The sequence below is a fragment of the Paroedura picta genome, chromosome 15 (genome assembly GCF_049243985.1).
Source record: "Paroedura picta isolate Pp20150507F chromosome 15, Ppicta_v3.0, whole genome shotgun sequence".
Classification (NCBI taxonomy): Eukaryota; Metazoa; Chordata; class Lepidosauria; order Squamata; family Gekkonidae; genus Paroedura; species Paroedura picta.
The window spans coordinates 335,980-353,787 of record NC_135383.1 but is presented as its reverse complement, the minus strand read 5'-3'; the positions used below and the strand labels follow the sequence as shown (position 1 = coordinate 353,787).

The window sequence follows — 17,808 nt, the reverse complement described above, 5'->3', positions numbered from 1 at the left end:
GGGGGAGTGAGCTGCGGTCTGCCTCAAGATCCCTTGACCAATGGCTGTGCAGAAGAAATCCTACTCAGGGCCTCCCCTGACACACCACTTAAGTCCCACCTCTGCAGCCGCCAAAGGGGGCACCCTTTCCCCAATCAGAATGGGCTTTTGGAAAATGTTATGGGTGTGCTTTGGGAAGGAATGGCATGGGGGGACATTTGCCTGGTGGTGCCAGGCTTGTTAAGGGGTTGCTGGATTTCTGCAGTACTGTTTTTATCACCAGGAATCCAGAAGTGGTGTCCAAGTATAGCTGCGAGGGGGCTGGCCTTCCTCTGTAAACATCCTGCTGGGTGTTGTGGCAATTCATAGCAAACACTCCAACTCTTGGTTTTGTTCCTGCAATAACGAGCAGTTGAGCACAATCTCCATTTTATAGATTAAAGACCTTCCCCTCCTGTTGCGGACAGGATTTTCATCCCATGGGGAAGTGCCCAGACCAGAACAGGGTGTTAGGGCTCTGCCATACAATCAGAACCAGCCAGAATAGGGGGCTTATGAGAATGCTGAGAAAAAACAGCTGGGTGACTGTCCCCAGAAAACAATTTGGATTGTCACTTCCATATAGGCAGCTCTCCAAATCCTTTTCCATCTGTCAAGCTCATTTGAACAAAGGCTGTGTGTAGGCCTGCCTTCCCTGCGCCATTGCCTGTGAAGTTGATGTCTGCCCTGATTCTGTATCTGGGCTCTGAGAACTGTGTGTGCAAAGCATATTGCCCTCTCTCCTAAACTGGCGTTGGGAAGGCAGGCTGCCACCCAAGTCCCAGAGAAGATGGTACCATGGTAGAGAGAGCCTGGTCAAATAGCAGAAGCCCCCGAAAGGGGGTGGGTTACCAATGTTCTATGATATTGCCGGTTTGAGTTTTACATATTTCTCCACCGTGCCTGAGGTTCCCTGCTCTTGTCACTGAGGCTGTGTACTTGCATGGAATGTGAGCACTACTGTCCTCTCTGCATATGAAGGTGGCTTCCTCAGCTTTTCACCGAGTGCAGCACGGGATCTACCCTGAGGGAAGAGGAGGAATCCTGAGAATGCCTGAGGTGCTTCCTATGCCAGGATCCTGGGAGGAAGAGTACCCCAGCCTACCTTTGGGAGGAGGGGACTGCAGCTTCTCAGAGGTTCTGCTCGGTAGGCCTTGCTGAGAGCTGCCTTGAGTCATCCTGGTGTGCCCCAAGAAGACATCGTGATGCTGAAGAACAGCACCTGAAGAATTTTGGTAGTAACAGTAACAATGTGGATACCACACACAAAGCTTCAGGCATAAGTGAATTTTGCTTAGATGTTTAGATACTTAGACAGGAGCGATTGGGCAGGCAGTGCCCCCCCCCCCCAAAAAAAAACATTCACAGTAAGAGAACAATTAAATTATCAGGTGGATCTGGGGTATCATCTTTCTGAAACAATCAGTCTTGTTTTCAACTGAGAAGAAGACATCCTGTTGTGACATTTGGGATTTATCTACTCCAGGAGGGAATGTTTTTCACAAACTCATCAAAAAGAACATAACTCTTGGAGAGAGCCTATTTGGCACATCAGCTGAAACCATGGAATTGCCTAACGTGGGTGCCGAAACCCAAGTTTCTGCCTTGCAGGTGTCTAAGCAGTGCTGAAAGCTGCTGCCCCAGATGCACTTCTCCCCAGATGTGTGTTGCTATCGCCTCTGGTGCTGCCAGGCCTTGGGAAAAGATTCAATACAGCTGCATGCTACACATCGTTCTCCTACAAACGGGAACCGGTTTTCTGATCCATTTGAATCGCCTGTAGATGCAGGGCCTTACCGAGATCAAGAGAATGCCAACCTTTCCCCCTCTGCTGGGCTGGTTTGGGATGGAAAGAAAGTAAGAGATTCTGTAATCTGCGAAACACTGGTGCGAGAAATTAACAATTGGATTATCACAACTTTAGCCATGCAGAAGAGGCAGCAGTACTTGACTGCCAACCAAACAGACTTGTTATTGATACTTATCTGCGAGGATTGTTGCCATGAAGAAACTTCAGCCTGAGATATGAGAGGTGTGTCTCTGTTAAGGCTTATAGTATCCCATTCACTATTCACAGTGGGAGATCATGAATATGTTAGAATCTCCCTTCTGAAAATATTGTAATTGCTGGAGGTCTGGAAAGAGAATCTCCCCTATCAAGGGCTGCTACCTGCTTCCTCAGGCCCTGATTGGAAGCCTTCTTACAGAAATAGCAGAGTATGAGGATGGTTGTGATCACTTTGCAGAAAACATCAATTGCGGTAGCGATCAACCAAAATGATGAACCACAATCTGGAATACCTCTGAGCTCAGAGGATGACCCTCTCCCTCTCCATCCAGGCTATCCTGACTTGGATAGTCCATTTGACTATTTAGGGAAATGCTGCCCCAGGGAGGAAACAGACTTCTCTGTCCAAATAATAATCACTGAAGCCTCTCTTTGCAGCATCCTGGATTAAGTGTCCACTTCCTTGTTCACATGTGCTTTTGCTGTGGTGTCAGTTCTGATGCAGATGTCTCAGCCAAAGTGAGGCAGTGGCCTTGAGTTCGAGAAAGTGGATGCTCCACGAGGCCTCCTTGGATCTCAAAAGCCACTGAAGGACCAACAAATGTGTTCTTGCCTAGGAAACAGTGTTGATGGTTGCAGTCAGCAAGCCTTATATGTGGTCTGTGTGCATGAGCTTCACCGACTCTTGAATTCCCAGTGGGCACACTATCTATCGCTGGGGCTGCAGAACTCTTAAGGAATAAGTTCTCATAATGGTGTCTCTCTGTAGGTGTATCTTAGTAGAGCTTGTGGATAGTTTTCGACCAACAAAGCCTTATTCAAGGTGTGAGATTTTTTGTGCATGCACACTTCCTCAGACAATTAAATCGGAACTATGCAGATATTTCTTTTTGCTGTTTATCATGTTTGTCGATGAAATGTATTTTCTCCGTTTTTAATCAGATTGTTAGGAGTTTCACCAATTTTCCAGTGTTGAGAATAGCACATTGCAATCGTGTTTGCTGCTAGCCCTCCAGCAATAGACAGTGTCCCCACTGGGAATTCAAGAATCAGGCCTCCTACTACTCAGTGGAGGTCACAGTCAGTCTCCTGCTTGTCAGGCTATGCCTTCAGTGGTTTCCTGAAACGTTCTTCTTCAAAGAGGTAGCTACTCAGATTCTGATGGAGAGGACTTCATGGCATCTTCTGAGCCCTGGGTTGTTGCTTCCTGTTTGTGACATCTCTGAGGCTCCTCAGGTTTGGGGATGGCATGTCCTGAAGCCAGGCTAGCTGCTGGGGCATCCATCACTCTCACTCTAGGTAGATTTGACATTTTGGAAGGGAACAACTATAATTTCTTCACCAGGTCAATGTGAACTAATTTGCTGGTGAAAAACGGGGACAGGAAAAATTGAAAATCAAATCTGGTTGTGGGAAAAGCCTACTGGCTTACCTCTACCTTAGATGCTGCCTGTTGGGAGTTTTTAGGGACCACCTGAGCAGGGGTATCCCCTCCCCCCCCCAAAAAAGGCACCTGAATAAGTTAATGGAGTGTTAGCTGTACTGAAAGTTCCTGGTTTGAATAGTGTCTGGTATTTACTGGTGCTGCTTGGTTTCACATACTGTGAGATCACAGAATGTGTAACAGTGCACTTCTTTCTTAGTTTTGGAAGGGTATCTTGAAGGCAAACCCAACCTTCCTTTGAACTTGAAATCCTGTGTATTGTGTGGAATAAATTTCTGTCAGAAGGGCCCAGAAAATCAACCTACGTGTGCTGGCTGGGTTTCATGACTGGAGTTCCTTTTCACGCGCACACAATGCCTGTGACTGGAGTTTTCTGTCAGTGGCGGAAGGTATCCTATAACAGTGGGTTACACTTTACATGTGCTCTACCAGGCAGGCCCTGTGCAATTGTGGAAGGGCTCCCCATCTGGTTGGAGGCGAGGCCCAGCCTGGCCTGTCCTGTCCTGCAGTACCGTGCTGCCCTAGCTGTTCTTTATGCATCAGGCCTTTTCAGGCCGAAAGGAACGGAAGCTACTGCCGAAAGGCTTCGGCTGGCGCACTGCGAGCAACGAGGGAGCGGAGGCCTCCCCGGGCAGGTGCCCTCAGTCCCAGTACTGCTGCACGGAGGCAGGGCTCGGAAGGCCTATTGCACAGACGCCCAGAGGCGCTGCGGCCCGGGCCCAGGGGTCCTGCGTTGGGGCAGCCGTTTCGCAGGCCCGGTGGGGCCTTCGCGGCCTGAGGCGGCTCTCCTTGCCAAGCAGGGGCCTCCGCCAGGCTGCGCCGCCCCCTCCTCCTCGGGCCCCTGCCGGGGGGGTGGCAACCTTCCGAGTTGCTCCGGGGATTCCGAGCATGCGCGCACGGCGCTCCCACCCAGGCCCCTCCCTCTTCGAGCAGGCGGGGGGGCGTGACCGGCCGCGGCGGAGGCATTTCCGGCCGGTCGCCGCCGTATGAGGTAAATGTGCGCGTACTTCCCCTGACGACAGCCCAAAACGCCTCAGGATTTTTTCCCGCCAAGGGAGTAGCGCTTCGCGCACGCGCCCCCGACTCCAGCCTCCCGCGCTTGTTTTGTTTCTGCTGTAACTGCCACGGCCAGAAAGTGTCCTAGAACGCATGCGCTGGAGCCTAGTGCCGATTGGCTGCTGCTGCGGAACGAAGGAGGTGGGCCTTCTGCCTGGTGTTCGAAAGACGCTCGCGGCCTGCCATTGGCCGGGCGCCGGGGTAGTCCCGCCCCCGACCCGCGGAGTCCGTCCGGTTCCGCCGCCGCCATTGTTGGTGGCTCCGCTGCTTTGTGTCTTGCCGCCGAGAGGGTCCCTGAGTCGGTGAGTGACAGGCGGGCGGAGCGCTTGGGGGCGGGACCGCGGGTGGGTCAGAGGTCACGAGGGGCGGGGGCGGGCCCCTGCGCTGATTCGCACGTCGTGGCATGAGGCGATTTGCATGAGGCGATATATGCTAATTTATGCGTGCCCATGCCGATGCCTCCGCCTCCTCGCCCGCCTGCCCCCGGGGCTGAGGCCGGGGCCGGGGCCGGAGCCGGGGCCGGGCGGCCCCTTGGGCCCTCCCCGCCGCAGGGCCTGGGGCTGCAACCGGCCTTGGGGGCGCCTGAGCCAGCGGCCTGGCTTTGCCCCTTGGCGGGCCTGGCTGGCGTCTGGTGAGGAGGGCAGGTGCTGGGCGAGCAGAGGGCTCGCTGGAGGGGACTCCCGCCCTTGCAGGAGCAGGAGCCGGCCGCTGCTTGGCCCGGGTCCTGCCTTGGGCTCGGCTCCTGACTGCCTCAGAGCCCCGCTGATGGCTCTCCAGCGCCACAGCGGCATGCTGGGCTCTGCAGACGCCCCTTGCCTCTGGCGCTGTGGGCCCATGTACTGAAAGGCAGCTCAGCACCCAGGTGGGCCTAGGACCGATGGCACTCTGCCACGGAGGACTGCTGCAGTCATCAGAGTGGTCTGAGCCTCGTGGGAAAAGGAAGACCGTGCTTTCGCCTGAATCAAAAAGCTATGAAATCTGTAGTCCTCTACAGAGCAGAAAGAAAGGCTGGCTGGCTGGCTGGCTGGCTGGGATACTTTTCTTTTGGGTAGGTAGTTATATTAAATGGTTTTTAATGTAGTGGAGAGTTCCAGAATATCAGCCTGTGATGCTTTGCTTGCAGGCTGAATGGGTGCAGCCCATTCTACCATGCCATTCCCTACTGGCAGTCAGGGACCCATTGGTGGTAGGAAGAACATCTTGGCTCATGCCAAGTCTCAGGTTCAGACCCTGGCAGCTCAGGCGAAAGGAGCGACCTTCTCCCTATGAAACAGCTGCCAGGTGGGTCAGATCTCTGGCGTGGTCTCAAGCACATTTTCATTCTCAGGACCCCTGCTGTAAACAGGGCCCATTCAGTTGCTTCCCCAGAGCTTTGTAGAGAGTGATGCTTCCATATCAACATGACACAGCTGGTGGGAAACAGTATTGAGAGCTCAGCAGATGGGTGTGTGCATTCAAAGGGGGCAACTCTTGAAAACATGTCGCTACCCAGCTTGAGTTCAGTAAATTCTACTAGCGGGCTCAGAATTGGGATTCTGTACTTTTCATTTGTTCATAAATGATATGGAATTGCGGTGGGCAATGCAGTGGCCAAGTTTATGGACAGTAAATTATTCCGAATGATGAAAACCAAGGCGGATTGTGAAGAAGTACAGGACGATCTCACCAAACTGGTAAGCGGGCAGCATTGAGGCCAATGAAGTTCCAAGTATGTAAGTGATGCACGTGGGCGCAAGAAGTCCTAATTTATAATAAGTTGTTGATGGTTGATGGTGTTGAAGTCTGAACTGGCCAAAAATGAGGTGGAAAGAGATCTTGGATTTTGTAGTGGACAGCTTGGTTAAAATGCCAATTCAGTTTGTGGCAGTGGTGAAAAAGTTATGCTTGGAATTATTAGGAAAGGAAAATAAAACAGCCCATACCCTTGCATAGATGGTGCAGTCTCATTTAGAATAATGTTTACAGGTTTAGTAGCCAGGTCGCCAAAAGATGCTGTGGAGCCTACAAAAGGAACAGAAAGAGAAGAGGTGGTTGTTTGCACCCTGCTTTTACTACCAGAAGGAGTCTTAAAGCAGCTTACAATTGCCTACCCTTCCTCTCCTCACAAGAGACACCCTGTGAGGTAGATGAGGCTGACAAAACTCTAAGAGAACTGACTGGACTACAGTCACACAGCTGGCTGCAAGGGGAGGAGTGGGGAAATCAAACCCAGGTGTCCATATTGGAGGCTTCCATTCTTAACTACCATACCAAGCTGCCTCTCAGAAGAGGGATGATTGGGGTTGGGGCAGCTAAAGAGTGTAGGACGAATCCGTTTAGATATGAAGCAGCTGAGACATGATAGAGGTTGAAAAGTTATGCACAGGGTGGATAACATGGCTAGAAAGCTTTTTCTTCCTCTCCCATAGCGCCCAATGAAGTGGATGGGAAATCCAGTCTGGCCAGTCAACAGAAAAGTACTTCTTTACTCAACAAGCAACTAAATTGTGGGCTCCAGTCCCAGTAGATGGCTGGCTGTAGGCAGGGGCGGCTTTCAGAGAGAGTTAGATGCATGAAGGCAAGATCTGCAGTGTCTCTGGATGGTGGTGCTAGGACCCAGCATCTGTTGGCTCTCCAAGGCAACTAGTTGGCTGCTGTATGAGACACGAGAGGGGACTCTGGTGGGAGTGAGCAGGCCAGTTCTGGACCAGAGCTTCAGGTGCCCCTCAGACTGCCTTGAAAAAAATGAGCATTGTCAGAACAAAGGCTATTTTTTAAAATATCACGTAGCCATGTTTTAATCTATTTTCCTCACCAGAAAACCCAACTGACGGCCTCTCCCAAGGGCCCTCCACATTTGTTCTAGGCTGTCCCTGGGTTTCCCAAGCTATTGTGCTGTACATTTGACAGCTCATAAAGTATTCAGGGAACCAAAACTTGTGGTGAGTCCTCCCTTTCCCTTCCCATGGGTGTTTGGAAAATGCTGAGGTGTCAGATGGTGTTTCCTTCCTGCTGCTGGCCCTGCTGTTTCTTTTTAAAGTTCCCCTCGGAATGGAGCTGAAGGGGAGGGTGTTCCTCTTTCCCCCCTTTCTCCCCATCCCACAAGAGGAGTAGAGAGGATCTGGGGAAAGATGGATGGCTGCTTCAGGTACCTGCCCCCATTGCAATAACTAAAAAATAAGATTTCCCCCTCCGCTTCCTCAAGATGGGGTCTCTGTCAGAGACATCTCTCTGTGGCCCCGAAGGCCCCTGCCCTATCCCCAGTTGCACACGGCTTGTGCTTTGCACACTGCTTGCCCTCCAGGCTTTCCTCTTGGGGCTCCTTTGGCCTGTGGGAAGCCTCGGACTGCCTTGGGGAGGCCAGCTGCCTTCGCCCTGAGCAGGGTGGCCGAACCAGCCCGATCATGTCAGATCTTTGAAGCTGAGCGGGGTCAGCCCTGGCCGGTGTTTGGATGGGAAACCTTCAGGGAACATGAGGGGACCATAATGGGGAGGTGGGCAATGGCAAAGTACCTCTAAACCTCTCCTGCCTGGAAAACCCTGCAGGGTCCCACCACAGACAGGCTGCCCTTCAGCATATAAGAGAAACCCAGGAAGGTAAAGGGGAGGAGTTGCCCTCCTGACTCAAATGCTGTCCTGAGCCTTGGGGGGTGGGCTGTGTTTTATCTACTCAGGTGTTTCTCCCCTGCCTTTTACACCATCTGCAGCAGCTGACGGAGACATCTTTAAATGCTGAGCACAGGTGAATCCCAGACATTTGGAAGTGGAGGGCTGTTTATCTGTAGCCTTTGGACAGCAGTCCCACTGGTGTCTTTGCACATCTGGTGGATGCTTGCCCACGGCCAGTGGGAAGCAGGGTCCCATTGTTACAGGACAGGCCCTTGGACTTCCTCCCCAGATGCCAGCTTGTCTGTCCAGCAAGTCAGAGAGGTGGCTGGCCCTGGCCTGTGTAATCATGCTCCCCTCTAACCAGCTTTGTTTTCTGTCGTGTGAGTGAGTGACATGTCAGTGTGGATGGTTCATGTTCTTGTTTCCCCTCTTCACACCAGGTCTTTTCTGCACTTCCGGTTGCCTCTGTTAGAAAGGCCACCCCCTTGTGATTAAAACCTGGGGCTCCACAGTGTTACTCTCACGTTGGAGCTAGACATTAATTTAAATGGCGACTGATCTGCCCGAAGCTGATCCCGCACACCGTAAGGCGTTTGCACTCTTAACAGGAGCTCCCCTGGACAAGTTGAGTGAGGTAGGGGATGACCCCTTCTCCACGCTGGCCCATGGACTGGCCCTGAGCAGGGCTGCTCTCCTCTTCTTTCCCTGCTTCTACAAGCTGGGGCTGGGGCTGCAGGAACACCCCCCCCCCGCCCCGCCCTTAGGAGCATATAGTCTTTCCCTCTGCTGCTTTCCTGAAGGTTTCCCTCATCGGCTCCCTTTGCTGCTGCCATTCTGAATGTTCCGAAGCTTAAAATGGCCTCTCTCTGGCTAATGCAAGTGGAGTGGGATGCTGGGAACTCCGGTCTCCACTCTCTCTTGAGGGGACCATGCTGAGGCTTCCTGCAAGGGGTCTCCTCTGTGTTTGGCTGTAGAGCCCCTCTGAGCCCTTGTGACGCTGCACCCCATTTCCCTCCCTTCCAGAAGCCCGAGGACAGCACCATGCCAATCCGCAGGGCTGTGAATTCTTCTGCCCGCGAAACCCCTCCCAAAAGTAAGCCTGCGGAAGCCGAAGAGACCAAGCCAGGTATGGTCCTCAGCTGCTTGCAGGCAGTGCTTCCTTGGGACTACCCAGGGCTGAGTGGGAGGGAGCTGGACTGATCTGTCCTGTTGTGATGCCCTGAAGAGGCTTGGAATGGTGAGCAGTTTCCTGGTGGCTGCTGGGGATGGGATGCAGGCAGCTCACCTTTCTCCTACTGGCCGTTTGCACCCAGGTTGTGAAACGGCTGTGGTTGTTTGATAGCCAGATGTGACCTGGGCAGACCCAGGTTCGAATCCTCTCTTGGAATGTAGAGGTGAGGTCCCTGCATGCTGACTTGAGCTCCTTGAAGGAGGGGCAGTCTAGGGCGCATCTGTGTCCCCCATTTGTTGGTGTTCCTGGGCAGTGCTGCTTAGCTCCCCAAACACACGCAATATTCCCCCACAGATCCTGATGTCAGTTCAGAAGAATCTGCTTCCACTGTGGAGGAGAGAGGCAATGAAACTCCACCCGCCACGTCGAGTGAGGCAGAGCCACCTAAGGAGCCTGAGGCTGGAGAACAGGCAGCTGAGAAGCCTGCTGAGGAACCCCAGAAGGAGTAAGACTGTGGGGGAGGGGGGCATGTGTCAAAGTGATGTCTGGAGCAGTGGGGGGAGACCTGCCTATATGCTAGCTGGCCTGCCTCTGCTGCATTTCCCCCATTCGTCTCATGACCCCTGGGCGTGTTCTCACACAAGCAGCAACTGTGGCTCAGGGGGGCACTGAGTGGCAGCCATGTCCCCCCCCCCCTCCTCCCGGCTTCTGGGAACAAGGCCACATGTACGGCAGCATGCTGCTTTGGGTTTTTTGCATCTTGTTTGGGCAGTTCCAATTATTGAGAATCAGGTCTAAAGTTGCAGACCTCCTAGTTGCTCACTCCACCTTCTGGGAAATGAAGTTGTCAGCAAGACAAGTCAAGAATTCATTGGACTGTACATTTTTAGCAGAGCTGGTCTTCCAATAGATAACTGGGTCACAGAAACCTCCCATGGCCACCAGGTCCCATTTCTCTGAGAACTTTGTAATCTGGTCTCAGCATCCCAAGTCCCTTTTCTGCACAGTTTGGGATACTTGGAAGAAACATTACTTTTGAAAATCATTTTGGTGGTGGTATTACCTTTATGGTATTCAAAGTCACATCTTGGAGTTTCTTAAAAAATAAAATAGTTTTTTACTTTTATATCTTCGTAAGTAAAAATGCCAGGCTGAGGGTCGGTGGGATTTAGCCCCACAGAGAAGAGATTGGAGGGCTTAGATCCAGTCTTCTGCGTTCAAGGAAAGCAGCAAAGTCCTCTGGGTCAGGCCCTCAAATGTACCTTTGGAGGGTGAGCCTCTCTGACTGGCAGCTTCTTTGTTTCTCTTCCTCATACAGGGAGAAGGACCCAGCCAAAGATAAGGAGAAGAAAGTGAAGAAGACCATTCCTGCCTGGGCGACCCTCTCTGCCAGCCAGCTTGCCAGAGCACAGAAACAAACGCAGATGGCGGCCTCCTCCCGCCCCAAGATGGATGCCATTCTGATCGAGGCCATCAAGGCATGCCTGGCCCATGCTGGATCTGGGCCTCTGTGGGGGGCAGGGAGGAGGGCCCACATGGGGCTGGGGCGAAAGGCCAGGTCGGGCGCCACCCTGCTAAATGAATCCTGAGAGAGAGGGCAGGGGTGGCAGTGCAGCATGTCACCCAAAGGACCCCAGTAGTGGGCAAGGCCAAGTGCAACTCCCACAAGAGTCTTCTCCACAGAGAAGCTGGCTTGAATCCCTTCTGCCTGGAGAGAAACATGACGCATCCTTCCATCTGGAAGGAGCATCTCTGGAGCGGAGTTTGCGGGACTAAGACTGGCCTTTCCAGCATACCTTCCTTCCCAGGCTCATTCAGATAGATTTCAATTAGGAGTGTCTGTTGACAGGACAGTGTCCTGAGAACACCCTGTGCCCTGTGAATTAACTCCCACTGTGTGGGGTTCCGATCGAGTTCTCTTGGGAAAGAAGGTGATTGCGGGGGGGGGGGGGGGGGGGTCTTGTTCACAGCCCTTGCCAGCAGCTCCCCCAGCCAGCTTTTGCTTTCCAAATCGGAGACCTCCCCCCTATTCCAGGGCCACTCAGGGCAACAACACCAGTACCATGTTGGTGGTCCTTTCTTTGCCATCCATGGCCTTGGCCCCTGGCCACATCCTCAGCACCTCTGCTTCTGTGGGCCCTGTAAGAACAGCCATTTTAAAAGGGGAGGGACTGGTGCAGCTGACCGAATGAGGGAAGCATTTGGACAGTACTGAGTTACCCATCAGAAATCATCCTTTCATCTTGAGAATGTTGGGTGTTGAAGGTTTACCTCCAGCCTAGTTTATTTATTTTTTATGTATTGGATTATCATTATTAATCATTTAAAACCATGTAAAGCACTTCAGGCCACAAATGAACAGGTTCTCAGTCTGTTAACAGGCCTGGTCTCTTGTAGGCTTGCTATCAGAAAGGCGGGGCATCAGTGGTGGCCATTCGGAAGTACATCATCCACAAGTACCCCTCGCTGGAGCTGGAGCGGAGAGGCTACCTGCTGAAACAGGCCCTGAAGCGAGAGCTGGAGCGGGGAGTCATCCGACAGGTAAGCGGAGAGCAGCATCCAAATGCCTTGGGCCAGCCTTTGGCCAGGGCAGATAGGACTGGCCCACAAAAGTGATGGCCAGTTGGTCAGCCCAGCAGCATCCTGGCTGAGCACAGAGAGGAGGTTGGTGTCAGTACATCTAGGACAGGCCTAAAGGGCTCTGGGAGTCAAAGGAAGCCATTTGTCGCCCCCCTGAGAAGTCTGTGGCTGGCATCAAAAGCATATACCAAAGAGGGCAATGGAATGCTGAGGAAAGGCCTTGAGCCCCTTCTGCACCTCGTTTTGCTCCCTCTGTAGAGAGATGTTGCCCATGTTCTTCCCAGTGCTCAGACAGCTCTTCCTCCCTTTCTGTGTGTTAGGTGAAAGGAAAGGGGGCCTCCGGGAGTTTTGTGGTGACCCCAAACTCAGGGAAAACAGCTTCAAAATCCAGAGATCGGAAGGTAAGGCTTGAAGCTCTTGTATGATTAGGACTTTGCAAGAGATCCTTATGATCCACCTGTGGCAGGTTTGTCATCCCATCAGGCCAGCAGTGGCTATGGCTCAGTGGGCAGCTCATGAAGAGAAATGGGGCTGGTGCATTTGCCTGGCAACAGCCCTGCCACCTGCCTGCATGGCACAGGATGGGGACTGCGGGCATGGCTCTCTTTTGATTGGCTGGGGTACTGCTAGAACCTGATTTCCTTTCTGCTCAAAGAAAAGCCAGGGGCTGTTCAGCTCTGGGCAGAGGGCTCTCCAGTCATTCTACATGTCGGGGAAAGAGTCACTGCAGGCGCTCTTTGTGTGACATTGGGCCCAGGGAGATCTGGCCAGTGCGACTGCTGGTGTTTGCCTTGAGGGTGCTCATGGAGAGCGTCTGCCCTGCCTTTCAGAGGAGTGCTTCAGCCCCTGGTCCGGAGCAGCAGGTGAAGCTGGAAGACGTCCTGCCATTGGCCTTCACCCGCCTCTGTGAGCCAAAGGAGGCTTCCTACAGCCTGATCAAAAAATATGTCTCCCAGTATTACCCCAAGCTGAAGGTTGATGTGAGGTAGGTGGGGAGGTGCCAGGGCTGGCCAGGGGGCAGGGGCACTCTTGGCCCACAACTCTTCTTGAGGAGCTCACCCCTCTAGTTGCCCCTGGGACTTGTTGGACACATTTCAGACCAGCAGCCAGTCAGTTCTTCTGCAAAGCATGCTGACACCTGAAAGGGAGGCCAGGTTGCTAGCAGAGTGCCTCTGAGCTGGTGTGGTGTCCTTGGCTAAGAAAACGACCCCTGCTTTAAGAGCATTGTTCTCCTTTCCTTCCCAGAAAGGAACTACTGAACTCTTCTGTATATATTCAGAACTGCCACCCTCCCCAAAGGCACTTTTGCAGACCCTCCTTCTGGGGAGAGGTGCCTCTGACGGGGAGGGAGGGGGAAGTGGGCAGTAGAGTCCAGGAGCACTCTTGTGGTGTGGGGGCAGCCAGGGCTATGGCAAGGTCCACCTAAGGCTGCCTCTGTGCAGTGACCACTCTGATGCTTCCACATGAGCCCCCACCTCTGGATCTGCCTCTGGCTGTGTGGATTTCATTAGCCATGGCTGGATCAATCTTCCCCTTTGACAGCAGCAAAGCCAGAGCTAGTTGCTACATCTTGTGTCAGTGAGTTCCACAAGCTGATTGTGCATTGTGTGAAGGTCTTCTTCCAGTTTTCCTAGCAAATGGCCCCGGCTCAAGTGACAATCCAACCTTTGCTTTCCTCCTGCAGACCCCAGTTATTGAAGAATGCCCTGCAGAGAGCAGTGGAGAAAGGCCAGCTGGAGCAGATCACGGGCAAAGGGGCTTCCGGGACCTTCCAGGTGGGGAGGCAGACTGTGCTCGTGGTCCTGATAGCTGGCCTGGACCTGAGGATGGGCCTGCTTGGAGAGGCCTCCCCCTCCCTACTGATTATTCTCTGTTCCTTTCTCCTTGGCCATCCAGCTGAAGAGATCGGGGGAGAAGCCACTGCTGGGCGGGAGTTTGATGGAGGATGCCATCCTCTCTGCCATTGCAGCCATGAATGAGCCCAAGACCTGCTCCACCACTGCCCTGAAGAAGTATGTCCTGGAGAAGCATCCAGGGACAAACTCCAGCCTCCAGGGTAGGAAGGATCCCTTCCCATGCCCCCTCCCTCAGGCACAGAGACAAAGGGGTCTGGGGAATAGCTGTCCTGCCCTGACCCTCAGTGTAGCATTGCCCCATGGCCTCACCGATTATGATGGCTGCCAGGGCCCCAGTTCTGGCCCCCTGCTCCCTTGCAGTATTGCTTCTTAATCCAGGAGAGCAGCTGTGGGTCCAGAACAGTATGAGAAAGGAAGACCCAGAAAGAGAGAGCTGGCACGTGTGCTCATGCATATGCACACCTCTCTCCCTCCCCCTTTTGTCCTTTGGGCAGGCAGCTCTGCCTACGCTTGCCAGTTCTTGGGTTTTAAAATAGCTTGATGGGGTGTGCGCTGGTCCTGAGGTGGAGAGAGCTATGCTCGCCTGAATGCCAGAGCAAAAAGAGTGTGCCGCCAGCTCCCAGCTTCTTCCGAGGAGCCCTTTCAGTGCACTCTCTTCTGCTTGTTGTGCAAGGCCCGTGGGCAGCTCAGAGCACAGGCTGTGCTGGGATGAGTCTGGCATGGCACTGCCTGGTGAAGCCATTGTGGGGGAGGACGTGGGCAGCAGCAGCAGGTCTTTCGTCTGGGAGCAAGGAATAGGGAGGAGTGTGGAGAGCAACACGCTGCCCAGGAGCTGGATTTTGCAAGCTGGTTTTGGCCTTGAGTCCTGACGTTTCAGCCCTCTTTTTAACCCACTCCCGCCCAGAGTTGGGTCCTGTTGGGCTTCAAGAGAGCCACAGAGCTCTTGGACGTCAGACAGTCCTGGTTTGGATGTTTCTTTAGTCTCCTACACAAATTTGTGTTCCCTGCCTTTCCCTTTGGCTCAAGGCAGCCTCAGTAGCAGATATCTTGGAAGCATCATAGAATCCTAGAGTGAGAAGGGGTGCTGCAGGCCATCTAGTCCAACCCCGTCCTCAATGCAAGATCAGCCTAAGCCATCCAGGAGAAGTAGGTGTCCAGGTGCTGCTTAAAGTCTGCCAATGAAAGATTCAGAAGGAGAGGTTTTGATGTCTTATTCTCAAGATTAAAACTAATATTTTGTTTATTGTTATTATATATGTTATTAACCAACCGGAACCTTGGGAAAAGCCAGTTATGAATGAAACATCATCGGCATCATTCTGAATTTGGCTGGCCATATTGGAGAAGCCAGGGGCTGGCTGCCTCCTGCCTCCTGCCTCCGCTGCTCTCTCATTCCCCCCTGTCGTCCCCCCCACAGTCCACTTACTGAAGAGAACCCTGCAGAAGTGTGAGAAGAACGGCTGGATGGAGCAGATCTCTGGGAAGGGGTTCAGCGGCACCTTCCAGCTTTGCTTCCCTTACTATCCCAGGTGAGGGCTGCTTCTCTTGGGTGGCTCCGGCCAATTATGGGAAGGGCCAAGGGCCAGACTGCGGCTCTCTGTCATCAAGACCTTTCTTAGCCCCCTGCCCTAAAATCCTTCAACAAGCAGGGAGGGACATGGGAGAGTTGCCCCCAAAGATTGGGGTCCTTTCATACATGTCCATGGGCCCTCCGCCAGCCCTGGAGTTCTGTTCCCAGGCAAACAGAAAGAGGACAGTTCGGAGGAAGAGGAGGAGGAGGAGTCTGAGGAGGAGGAGTCTGAGGAGGAGGAGTCTGAGGAGGAAGAACCACCTCCAAAGAAAAGGTAGGGGGCATGCGAAGGTGGAGTTGGACGGCTGCCTGCTTCCTCACCAGACCCAGGAGATGGTGGGGGGATCCTCTGAAACAGGCCCTTGGAATGAAGTAGTAAAAGCCGGCAGGGCTCCCGTTGGTTCTGTTCAGCAAAGCAACATGTGAGAAGATTTGGGGCACGCCAGAACCACCCACCCCTCCTGTGTTTGCAACTCCTGGGCTGAGATCCTTTGTACCCTTTGCAGGATGCAAAAGCGGCCCCCGCCCAAAGCTCGGAACAGGGCTCCTCCGATGAAGCGGCGAGAGGCCAAGCCAAAGCCACGCAAGGCCCCTGTGGTGCATCGTGGGAAAGCCAGGCTCCCACCCGTGGTCAAAGCCCCTGCCAAGAAAGCCAAGCCAGTCCCCCCCAGAGCTGCTGTCAAGAAGCCCCCCAGCAGCAGCCCTGCCCCCAAGAAGCCAGTGGTCAGTCCCAGGAAGGAGGTGAAGCCCCCCACCAAGAAGAGCAAGCCCACCATGCGTAAGTCCCTGAGGGCAAAGAAGTAATCTCTCCCACGGGCAGAGAGCTGCCTTTTTGCCCCCACCCCACCCCCTCCAGTTGCTTTGTATGGTCAAAACACATTTATATCTTAGTTCAACGCTTACATTTTTCTCTCCTTTTCCCTCCCTTCTTCCTCGAGCTGGGGAGAAAAGCAGAAATTCTAAGTGAAGTCGTCTACCGTATCCGCGTTTCCATGAACTCTTGGTTCTGAGCCTGGGGTCTCCCCTCTCCCTCCCTCCCCCTCCTACCTTGTCTCAAAACCAATTGTCAGGAACATAGGATTCTGAAAAGCAAACATTTGACTGTACAGGGTGCAGCTTGGCTTGAAAGCTAGTTGCAAAGAAGATTTCTATATTTCTAGAACGCTGAAGCAACCCCCTGGGGAGACAGAAGCACCTGCTGGGGAAAGCCCTTCTTGCCCTGGCTGAGGAAGGCCTTCTTTAGTGTAGGGACAAGTCTCCTCCAAAAAGGGGCTGCCTGAGGGTCTGGAGTGGGGCCTGGGCCCCTACAGGACCTGCCTTTATGACTTTTGTTAGAGTGGTTTGTGGTTTAGTTTAGTTGCCCTCCTTCCCACACCCCAGGAGACCCTTAAAAACCAAGCCTATTATTATATATATATGAAAAAGTTGTCTTGAACCCAACTTTTGAAACTTGCTCTTTTTAAAAAGAGAGAAATGAGAAATCTGAGGTTTTGTCACTTGTTGCCCCCTTTTTTTAAAGAAAAAAAGAGCATAAGAAATGTCAGAGAATTATCTGATTGCTAATGTAGAGCCATTAAGTGAGGAAAGTGCTGTTTGCTAAAATAAAACTGAGATTCCAAGGCCTTGCTTGACTGTGTCTTTTGTTGCTGGGGGGCCGTGATGGCGACCGAAGGGAGGGGGGCTGTAGAGCAGCATCCTGGGCCAGGAGCAAGAGGCCCTTGGCTTTGGAAGACAACAGGCCAGAAACTGCTTTGGGGGCTGGCTGGCCGGCCGGATGGCCAGAAACGAGGAGCCAAGGTCATACAAGGCTAGAAGTGCACCGGAGGGCCTCTGCTAATGAGCTGCCCGGAGGGGGGGGGGTGTAGCAAGGGCTCCCCAGCTCTGGCTGCCAGTGAGTCCTGGAATTCCTTTGGGGAGTGGGGTGGGGGGCAGTAGCCCATTGACTTGCATTGCCTCCATTGCAATAAATGACAGTAGAAAAATAGTTGAAAAGAAAACATGGAATGGGTTTTCTATTACACTCTTATAGATTACTCTTGGCCTAGAATGGCAGGACAGAGAGTGGGATGAGGGCCGCTGGGAGTACTGCAGGAGTTCTGGGCCTAGAATGGCAGGCCCCAGAGGGGAATGACAGCCGCTGGGAGCCTACTCTGGGGCTTGTCATTCTAGGCTCAGAACTGGGCCCAGATCGGCCATGGCACTCCCAGGGGATGTCATTCCAGGCTCAGATCCCCCCTAGTACTCCCAGTGGCCATCATTCCACTCAGTGCCCTGCCATTCCAGCCCCAGAGTAGTCTGACTCTAATGGGAAATCCATTCCGTGTTTTCTTTGCAACTGTTTTCCTACTGTAATGTATTTCAATCGCACCCATGCAGGTCAGTTACTTCCAAAGGGTCTTCCAGCCTCTCTCTCCCCTGGTTTCCAGTGGCCATTCCTGCCCTTGGTTTTAGTCCATCCCTCTCGTCGCCCTTTCCTTCCCTGCTCCTGTCCGGCCCACCTGCTGGTCGGGCTCCTTG

General features: G+C 53.1%; 1 protein-coding gene across 4 annotated transcripts; it reads left to right on the top strand.

The window, feature by feature from the left end:
* The first annotated feature begins 4,661 nt into the window (after positions 1–4,661).
* Positions 4,662–16,910, top strand: HP1BP3 (heterochromatin protein 1 binding protein 3). 4 transcript variants are annotated; one of them, XM_077311412.1, is made up of 13 exons: positions 4,689–4,828; positions 8,555–8,748; positions 9,138–9,240; positions 9,640–9,790; positions 10,604–10,763; positions 11,683–11,826; positions 12,186–12,266; positions 12,696–12,850; positions 13,550–13,640; positions 13,762–13,921; positions 15,139–15,250; positions 15,440–15,565; positions 15,798–16,910. In XM_077311412.1, exons 2-13 carry the CDS (start codon positions 8,662–8,664, stop codon positions 16,093–16,095), a joined length of 1,668 nt encoding a protein of 555 aa, XP_077167527.1. In that variant the 5' UTR covers positions 4,689–4,828; positions 8,555–8,661; the 3' UTR covers positions 16,096–16,910. The 4 variants fall into 4 exon arrangements, with proteins under 4 accessions (XP_077167529.1, XP_077167527.1, XP_077167526.1 ...); XM_077311414.1 differs by lacking the exon at positions 8,555–8,748 and having other exon boundaries at positions 4,662–4,828; XM_077311411.1 differs by lacking the exons at positions 4,689–4,828; positions 8,555–8,748 and adding an exon at positions 5,000–5,574.
* Positions 16,911–17,808: the final 898 nt, after the last annotated feature.